The following is a 10009-nucleotide window of genomic DNA, read 5'->3' on the forward strand; positions in this document are numbered from 1 at the left end:
TTTCTTTCTTTCTGAGACGGAGTCTCGCTCTGTCGCCCAGGCTGGAGTGCAGTGGCCGCATCTCAGCTCACTGCAAGCTCCGCCTCCCAGGTTCACGCCATTCTCCTGCCTCAGCCTCCAGAGTAGCTGGGACTACAGGCGCCCGCCACCTCGCCCGGCTAATTTTTTGTATTTTTAGTAGAGACGGGGTTTCACCGTGTTAGCCAGGATAGTCTCGATCTCCTGACCTCGTGATCCACCCGTCTCGGCCTCCCAAAGTGCTGGGATTACAGGCCTGAGCCACCGCGCCTGGCTGGCTAATTTTTTAAAATGTATTTTTAGTAGAGACGAGGTTTCACTATGTTGGCCAGGCTGTGCTCGAACCCCTGACCTCAGGTGATCCACCTGCCTTAGCCTCCCAAGATGCCGGGATTGCAGGTGTGAGCCACCATGCCCGCCCTGGGGCTGTTACTGTTAATGGAGGATGCAGGAAGTGCCCTATCAGATGGCAGTGGACTCCTCTCACAGCCCGGGTTGCCATCCTGGGGTCCAAGATAAAATGCCGAACCCCTGCAGGTTGGCTGCATACCTCCCACTTCTCCCCATTCTAGAAATCAGGTGACTGAAGCTTCGGAGGTGGAAGTAGTTGGGATTGGAAGTCCTGGGTCTTGGGCCCCGCCCCAAGCCCCAGCAGCTGCTGACACCCTTTGCAGATGTTCAGGATGACGGTGGAGGGGAGGTTGCATTTCCTCATCTTGGTCTGCCCACCTGAACCTGCACACACGGTAAGTTTGTAATGTGGAAAGGCACCAGCCCATGGGTTAAGGGGCCTAGAAGGGAGAGTTGTGACCCAGTCTGGGCCAGCAACCAGCTGTGTTACCTGGGGGAATCCCTCTGCCTCTCTCTGCCTCGGTTTCACCATCTCTGTCCAGTGGGTACAGTGGACACATGATGACATCTCCCTGATAGCTTGGAAAGCGGTGACTCTGCTTTGGTAGGCACCAATTCTGTGCCAGGCCCTACACCAACGGCTGAAGCTGGTGAAGTGAGTACTGCAAGTACCCCCGGTTCACAGGGAGGACATCACACCATGGCAAAATGGCCAGCCAAGAGTGGAACTTGGGTCTGGGTGGCCCAGAGTCCACATGCCTGATCACAGCTCTCTCCCATCTGTGGCTGCCAGTCCCTCTCCTGGGTACAGAGGCTGAGAAGCAACTGCCCTTCACACAGGCCTGACTCCCCTCACCTTCCCAGCCCAACGGCCAGGCCCCCTGACAGCTGTTGGCAGGTCCCCAGCGGCCCCCAGCCCACTGGGCTCTGTTCCCAGAGCCTGTGGCCTGTTCCTTAGACCTTCCAGGTCCCATGGGCTTGCGGTCTGCCCCCTGCCCCTGCTGCTGAGGCCAAGGAGGCGGCCCACAGGGGCTGGGGCTAGGAGAGGCCCCAGCCCCCGCCCCCTGCGGAGAGGGTGGGGAGGGTGGAGCTGTGGGAGTTTCACTGGTTTAAAAATACACAGAGGAAGCGAGTGAGAGAAAGGGGAAGGGGAGGTGGGAGAGGCACCTCAACTTTGATGTCCAGAGCCTTGAGCGGCCACTCGCAAGCTGGCCAAGGGCTTCACACAACTTGCCAAGATGACAGAGGGGACCAAGAAGACCAGCAAAAAGTTCAGTGAGTGCGGGGTGCTGTCTTCACTGTCCTCCATCCCTGGCTGTCCTCTGGGCCTCTCTCTGCATCTGTTTCTTCATCACTGTCTTCATTTCCGTTTCTCTCTCTCTCACTGTTTTTCTTTTTTTGTTTTTTACCTTTGGACGCCAGTGTCTCTGTCACCCAGGCTGGGGTGCAGTGGCACAAATCTTGGCTCACTGCAGTCTTGACCTCCCAGGCTCAAGTGATCCTCCCACCTCAGCCTCTTGAGTAGCTAGGCAAGTAGTTAGGACTCCAGGCACAATTTAACTTTTTTTTTTTTTGACTGGGTGCGGTGGTGGCTCACGCCTGTAATCCCAGCACTTTGGGAGGCTGAGGCCGGGGGATCACCTGAGGTCAGGAGTTCGAGACCGGCCTGGCCAATGTGGTGAAACCCATCTCTACTAAAAATACAAAAACTTAGCCGGGTGTGGTGGCAAGCACCTGTAATTCCAGCTACTCAAGAGGTTGAGGCAGAAGAAACGCTTGAACCCGGGAGGTGGTGATTGCAGTGACATTGCACCACTGCACTCCAACCTGGACAATACAGCAAGACTGCATCTCAAAAAATAAGTAAATATAAAAAAATAAGTAAGCAATAAAATTGATTTTTTTGTTTTTTTTTGTAGAGTCCGGGATGGGGTCTCACTTTGTTGCCCAGGCTGGTCTCGATCTCCTGGGCTCAAGCCATCCTCCTGTTTCCAGCCTTGTTTCTCTTTCTCTTTGTCCATCACTGTCTCTCTGCAGACGTCTCTGCTTCTGGGTGTCCCTGTGGCTTTCTGGCTGTCATTCTGGCCCCGCATCTCTCTCTCTCTCTCTGACTCATTGACTTCATTCTCCATCTCTGTGCTTCTCTTGTCTCTGTCTCTTTGTCTCCCCACCGTGTCTCTCGATCTCTGCAGTCCACTGTGTCTCTGGCTGTCTCTGACCTCGCAGCTGGGCAGGGGAGGCCTTCGCACACTCCATCCCCCACCCACAGGCCTGGGCTCCCATGGGATCCCAGGTGGGGAGTTATTGGGGCACGGGGGGATGGGGGTGTCATGGAATCCCAGGTGGGGAGTTACTGGGGTGGCAGGGGGATGGGGGTGTCCTGGGATACTGTCCCACATTCCCAACAGCAGTGAGGCTGGGAGCTGACATTTGGGTAGGGAAAGAGCCCAGAGCTACTAGAACCAGGCTCCAGGGTGAGGGGCCACACTGGCCCACTGCTCTGTTTTCCTGTGTCTGTCCTTCCCAGTCCCAGCAAACTTTTTCTGTCTCCTGATTCCTTTGATCTGACCCCACCAGGGTGGGGGACAGGTGGTGTAAAGGGCAGCGATTATGACTGCATTTCCCAGATGGCAATGCTGAGGCCCGGAGACTTGCCTGAGGTCACACTGGCTATTGAGCAGGGCCCAATCCCAGACCCTGGACTCTGGCCTCAGTTTCCCTCCTGGCCCCCACTATCTCCTCCAAACACCTGGTGCCCAGGAGGCAAAACCAGTGATGCTGAGAAAGAAGGTGGTTGGGGGTCCTCCCTCTGGCCACTGATGCAATTTCCACCCACACTGCATGCAGCGGAAGGGCAGAGCGGCCACATTTGCGACCACGTTTCTCGGGAGACCAAGGCAATAACCAAATGGGGCCAGCAGGGCTGGGAAGCGAACCCCCGAACACTGACCCAGCTGTGCCGAGCCCTTGGCCTGTGTCCAGGCTCAGCCGTGGCCTTGCTGTGTGACCCTGGGGGAGTCCCTCCCCATCCCTGGACCTCAGTTTCCTCTTTTGTCAACTGGGGGCATCCTACCTGCATCCCAGCGCGGGTGCGAGCAGCTGAGTAGGTGGAGGATGCTGAGGACGTGGAAAATGCCAGAGTTTTTCCTTTTTGCTCATCTGGGGGCTATGGGGAAGTCAGTTGGTGGTGGCTGTGAGAGGGGACAGTCCCACAGCTGAGGGCAGGGGTAGGGAAATCACATGTACCCCTGTGGAAACCAGGAGATGGTATCACCCCAGCTGTTCCTCTTGAGTCTGGAGTTGGGCTCAGCTGACAGGAAGGTGAGAACCACAGACAGTGCGACCTTCAGGCTCGCAACAACCCCCTCCTCATTCCACCCCCACCCCAGGTGCACAGAGGCTGGCTGGAACACCCCCCGACCCCCTACATGAGCACAAAACATGCATACCTGCTCCACCTACCAGCAGCGTGACCTCAGTTCATTACGCTGCTCTGAATCTCAATTTTCACATCTGGAAAATGGGAATTAAACTGTGTCACCGAGTTATGCTGAGAATTCATGCAGCACATGTTTGGCAGATGCAGAATCATTTTCAGAAATTTTAAAATTATTATTATCAGTGGCTGGGCATGGTGACTCACCCCTGTAATCCCAACACTTTGGGAGGCTGAGGTGGGTGGATCCCTTGAGGTCAGGAGTTTGAGACCAGCCTGGCCAACATGGTGAAACCCTGTCTCTACTAAAAGTACAAAAATCAGCCAGGCGTGGTGGCATGTGCCTGTAATCCCAGCTACTCGGGAGGCTGAGGCAGGAGAATCGCTTTAACCCAGGAAGCGGAGGTTGCAGTGAGCCAAGATCGCACCACTGCACTCCAGCCTGGGTGACAGAGCGAGACCCTGTCTCAAAAGAAAAAATAATAAATAAATAAATAATTATTACTATTAGAGACAGGTTCTTGCTCTGTTGCCCAGACTGGAGTGCAGTGGTGCCATTATAGTGCAAGGCAACCTTGAACTCCTGGGCTCAAGCCATCCTCCTGCCTCAGCCTCCCAACTAGCTGGGATTACAGACACACATCAGCACATCCAGCTAACTTTATTTATTTATTTATTTAGAGATGGAGTCTCACTCTTGTCGCCCAGGCTGGAGTGCAATGGTGCAATCTCGGCTCACTGCAACCTCCACCTCCAGGGTTCAGGCAATTATCCTGCCTCAGCCTCCCAAGTAGCTTTGTTTACAGACATGTACCACCATGCCTGGCTAACTTTTGTATTTTTAGTACAGACAGGTTTTCACCATGCTGACCGGGCTGGTCTCAAACTCCTGACCTCAGGTGATCCACCCGCCTCAGCCTCCCAAAGTGCTGAGATCACAGGTGTGAACCACGGCACCCAGCCTTACTTTTTTATTTTTTGTAGAGACAGGGTCTTGCTATGTTGTCCAGGCTAGTCTCGAACTCCTGACCTCAGGTGATCCACCCGCATCAGCCTCCCAAAGTGCTGGGATTACAGGCATGAGCCACCATGCCTGGCCTAAGCTTTTCTTTAATTCTCACATTGCCCTAGGAGGTAGGTGTTGGAATCTCTTATTTTACTGATGTGGAGAATGAGGGTCAGCTTAGAGAGGTCAAGTGACTTGCCTAAGGTCACACAGCTAGGATGTGAAAGAGCAGGAATTCAAGTCCAGGACTATGTGATCCCAAAGCTCCCGTCTTATACCACTTCCAGGGGTGTGTTAACAATTAGAAGGGGTGTCCAGGAAGCCCCCAGCCCTCTTTAGCCCCTCACCAAGTGAAACTGCAGGAATTGTTCATTATTATTACTGATGTTGACATTGTCATTACCTTCTTTTCCTTCCCTTCCCCTCTGCTAGAGTTCTTCAAGTTCAAGGCCTTTGGGAGTCTCTCCAACCTCCCTCGGTCCTTCACTCTGAGACGATCCTTAGCTCCCATCAGTAGGCAGTCCCATTTGGAGCCTGACACCTTTGAAGCCACGCAGGATGACATGGTGACAGTGCCCAAGAGTCCTCCAGCCTATGCCCGCTCCAGTGACATGTACAGCCACATGGGCACCATGCCTCGCCCCAGCATCAAGAAATCACAGAACTCACAGGCTGTCCAGCAGGCCCAGGAAGTGGGTCCCAAGCCCAACGTCGTACCCCGAGGTGTACCCGACCCCCCAAGCTTGGAGGCAGCCAAGGAGGTGATGGTGAAGGCCAATGGCCCTCTAGAGGACATCCCAGCAATGGAACCCAACCGTTCAGCAGTGGAGGTAGACCCCATCAGAAAGCCTGAGGTCCCCACAGGAGACACAGAAGAGGAGAGACCTCCCAGGGACGTGCACTCAGAAAGGTAGGTGTCCAGGGACTTGTTGGAACCTACAGGGATGGCTTCTGGTTTTTTTTTTTCTTTTCTTTTTTTTTGACACAGAGTGTTGCTCTGTCTCTCAGGCTGGAGTGCAGTGGTATGATCTTGGCTCACTGCAACCTCTGCCTCCCGGGTTCAAACGATTCTCCTGCCTCAGCCCCCTGAGTAGGTGGGACTACAGGCGCCTGCCACCACGCCTGGCTAATTTTTGTATTTTTAGTAGAGACAAGGTTTCACCATGTTGGCCAGGCTGGCCTCGAACTCCTGACCTCAGGAGTCTTGGCCTGTCTTGGCCTCCCAACGTGCTGGGATTACAGGCATGAGTCACCGCGCCTGGGCTTCTTTTAAACCCAGTACACATCTGGGTTAAAAAGAAAAAAACCTACACATTGACCAGGTGCTTACTGTAGACCAGGCACTGTGATAAACCCTTTACTAGTAATTAGCAAAATAAAACTGGCAAGGTGAGACTGTTACTGTTTCCATAGGACAGATGAGGAAGCTGAGATTCACATAGTGATGTCGTCTGCCTCAGTCAGGGTGCACATTTGCTAATGACAAAGCCAGCATGTGAACCGAGACTCCCCTGCCTCCAAAGCCCCAGTCAGCCTCTAGCATGGGCCCTCAGCTGCTGGATGGATCCTAAACCCAGTCACTAGACCCCTGCCCTGAACCCCCTCACCCAAATCGTCACCATTAGTTCTGCTGGACAATACCTCCACCTAGTCTAGAAAACCATTTGTTAGTTTGGTTATAGGGTGAGTTGAGTTCATGCAAAAATACAAATTGTGATAATAGGACAATAGCTCCCATTTAGTAAGCATTTTTATTGGGTATCAGAACAAATATCTCCCTGAAAACTCAGTAGAAGATTCAGTCATTAAGGCTGGGTGCGGTGGCTCATGCCTGTAATCCCAGTATTTTGAGAGGCTAGGAGTTTGAGACCAGCCTGGCCAACATGGTGAAACCCCATCTCTACTAAAAATACAAAAACTAGCAGGGCGTGGTGGCATGTGCCTGTAATCCCAGTTACTAGGGAGGTGGAGGCATGAGAATTGATTGAACTCGGGAGGTGGAGGTTGCAGTGAGCCGAGATCATGCCACTGTGCTCCAGACTGGGTGACAGAGCAAGACTCACTCTCGAAAAGAAAAAAAAGATTCAATTATTAGTCCCATTTACAGATTGGGAAACTGAGACTCAACCAAGGTTACACAGAGCTGGGATTTGAACAGAATCTGCTTGCCTCCAGAGGCTGCACACTTAATGTACCACATTGGACTCACCACCTTCTCAACCCTAGGGCCATGTCTTTCACATCCCGGGAGACCCCTCAATCCCAGCCAAAGGCGTCCCCAACTTTTCAATCCTTAGAACCTTTGTATCAACCATACCAGTCACATGTGCCTGTCAAAATAAAGAAAAAAAGTCAGCTGGCCAGGCGCAGTGGCTCACGCCTGTAATCCCAACACTTTGGGTGGCCGAGGTAGGCTGATCACGAGGTCAGGAGTTTGAGACCAGCCTGGCCAAACAGACCAGCCCGACCAACATGGTGTAACCCTATCTCTACTAAAAATACAAAAATTAGCAGGGCGTGATGGTGTGCACCTGTAATCCCAGCTACTCGGGAAGCTGAGGCAGGATGATTGCTTGAACCTGGGAGGCAGAGGGTGCAGTGAGCCAAGATCGCGCCATTGCACTCCAGCCTGGGTGATAGAGCGAGACTCCAACTCAAAAAAAAGAAAAAAAATCAAAAGCCAGCTGAGCAAAAGTAATTGTAGGGCCAGTTGTGGGACCTTTCTTTCTTTCTTTCTTTTTCTGGTAACTGTCTTGAGCAGCTTTTTCCTGAGACACCAAGCACAGCCTCTGTCTCTGAGCTGTAATTGCCTAGACCCCTGATCAGCGAAGAGGACCATGTAAAGGGGTAGAGTGAATCCAGTCCAGATTCTGCCTCTTACTGGCTACATGAGTGGACAAATCTGCTCTGCTCTTGGAGCCTCAGTTTCTCATCTGATAAATGGACATAACAATAGCACCTACCTGGTCGGGTTGTGGTGAGGATTCAAGAATAACATACCTGTAAAATTTCAACACAGTGGCTGGCATGCTGCACTCAGTAAATGGGAACGCTATATTTACGATTAATAGAACTCATGTTTTTCCACCATCCCTGGCTGCCTTCTGCCATCCCCTCCTACGTTTGCCCTCATTCGGGAGTAGAGGACCAAGGATTGTATGTAGGGGAGAGGGCTTGATGATGGGTCCTGGGGCGTTCTAAGGCACCCCAAGGTATGAGACTGCACCAGGAGCCTGGCCCCTCCCACTCAGGGAAGCCGAGTTTCGCGGGAGCGGGGCGGGGCGGGGTGGGGCGAGGTGAGGCGGAGTTGAGGGCGTGTATAGGGGCGTGGCCTAACCCAGGCTGCGCGGAGAGCTGTTGGGGAAGCGAGCTTCCGAGTCTGGCTGGCGAGGCGGAGGGGTGTGCCAGGCGGCGCGGCCTTCCCAACACGGACTGATGGAGAGGGGGCGGAGCGAGACCGGAGGCGGAGCGAGACCGGAGGCGGAGAGCGGTGTCCGAGGCGGGGAGCGTCCTTCTCTGCCTGTGAAGTAGGCGGTGGAGCGGGGCCAGGCAAGGAGAGTAAGGGCGTGTCTGGGGGCGTGGTCTACAGGTCAGTCTCCGCCCCCGGAATCAGGCACTGAACTCCGCAGCCCCCTGGCCTGAGAAAGGCGGGAGCCGCTGGGCTTAGGAGGTCCCCGTGCTGCAGGCGGCGACAGCGGGGGAAGCATGACTGCTGTGGGCCGAAGGTGCCCCGCGCTGGGGTCCCGAGGGTGAGTGACCGAGCTGGGCCTGAGGAGGGCCAGCGGGGAGCAGGAGAGGTCGAAGGAGGAAATCTGCACCCCTGAGGCAACTGACAAATTTGGGGGTGGGGTTAGCATCAGGGACTTTTCTAAGCCAGCTTTCTTTGGGTGTAATTTTATCACCGTAGGTCAGGCATCTACTTATCTACTCTACACAACAGCTCCAGGAGAGAAGTACTATTATCACCCCCATTTTATAGATGAGGAAAGAAAGACTTGCCTGCCGAGTTTGACACAGCCGGTGAGCGTCAGAATCAGGGTTTAATCCCAGCTTCCTGGCCCATGCTTAACACCTGGGCAACACATCCCTCTCCAGCAGGGCTAGGGCGGCTGAGAATGGTGGTCGTGAGAAACCTTGAGAATGGCAAGTCCAGGACCCAGCCCAAGCCTTCTTGCTCTGTGGACAGAGCTCTGGTGGGCCTAGCAGTGCTTCTGGCATCATGCTTAGCCAGGAGCTGACCAAGGAAATGGAGAGACTCTTCTCCTCCAGCATCTGGAGTGTCCCGAGGAGGATGGGGTTAGCGGACCAGATTGAGCCCCCTTCTGGTGCCCCGGGACCCAGTGCTCCATCTGCACTGGTGGCTCACGGTTGAACATTCCTTCCAGAAGTCCCTGAACCTCAGCCCTGTGCCCTGGAGTTGGGGGAGCAGCCTGGTCCGTGAGATCTCAGACTAGCCCTGCCCCACTCTGGTCCTCAGTCTCCCCAGCAGTTCAGATGGGCCTGAGATGGTCTCTGAGGATCCATCCAGTTTGGGGAGGAGGACATTAGGGAATTGCCAGTGAGCAAGTTCGGGGACCCTGTTCCTGAGTGTCTAGAGGAGGCCGTCCCAGGCCTAAGCTGGGGAGACAGTGTCCCTCCCCCACCCCTGGGGAGGCAGGGTGCACCTGGAGCAGGAGGAAGGAAGGGGAAAAGGTGAGGCTGCAGGGGTTTCCTGGTGTCCTGTTCCCTGCTGAGATCATGGGGATGAAGAGGAAGGAGGGAGGAGGGACCTTCAGCTCCCCCCTCAAAAAAAAGGAAAGCACCAGCCTAGCCTGCCTCCTACCTCCCAAGGACCCTCAGTCTTCTGCAAGTCCCAGAGAGGCACCCTCGCTCCTCAATCCATCTTACAGAGGAGGAAGCAGAAGCCTGGAGAGGGACAAGAAGTCCCAGCACTCCCTACCCCATGCCCACTCACACTGGAATTGTCAGGCGAGGGTCCTACCAGGCGTGATCACCAGCTGACAACAAGCGAGCACCTGACAGGTGTTGTCTAGCTCATGGGGCCTGTGAGGTGGGAGCCTCTACTTGCTCCATTTTGCCAGTGAGGAGACTGAGGCTCAGAGAGGGGAAGGGACTCTCCTGGGGTCACAGAGAAATTGGGTGTCAGGCCTGACTGTTTGATCCCAGGCCTGACTGGCTCCTAAGCCCAAGCTCTTTTT

At 54.3% G+C, this 10009-nt stretch overlaps 1 protein-coding gene across 4 annotated transcripts in view; it reads left to right on the forward strand.

Moving 5' to 3' along the window:
• The first annotated feature begins 603 nt into the window (after positions 1-603).
• The window catches only part of SH2D3C (SH2 domain containing 3C), a 42137-nt gene continuing 32731 nt past the window's right edge, over positions 604-10009 (forward strand). Inside the window, exons 1-3 of one of the 4 annotated variants that reach the window (XM_017892837.1) lie at positions 604-764; positions 912-1024; positions 5244-5721. In XM_017892837.1, the coding sequence (XP_017748326.1) occupies positions 5375-5721 (347 nt within the window). In that variant the 5' untranslated portion in view covers positions 604-764; positions 912-1024; positions 5244-5374. Of the gene's footprint in view, positions 765-911; positions 1025-1470; positions 1645-5243; positions 5722-8193; positions 8561-10009 lie in introns of those variants that run through there. The other 3 variants (XM_017892839.1, XM_017892836.1, XM_017892840.1) reach the window with 3 other exon arrangements.

Source organism: Rhinopithecus bieti, unplaced genomic scaffold (genome assembly GCF_001698545.2).
Source record: "Rhinopithecus bieti isolate Rb0 unplaced genomic scaffold, ASM169854v2 scaffold_22745, whole genome shotgun sequence".
Classification (NCBI taxonomy): domain Eukaryota; kingdom Metazoa; phylum Chordata; class Mammalia; order Primates; family Cercopithecidae; genus Rhinopithecus; species Rhinopithecus bieti.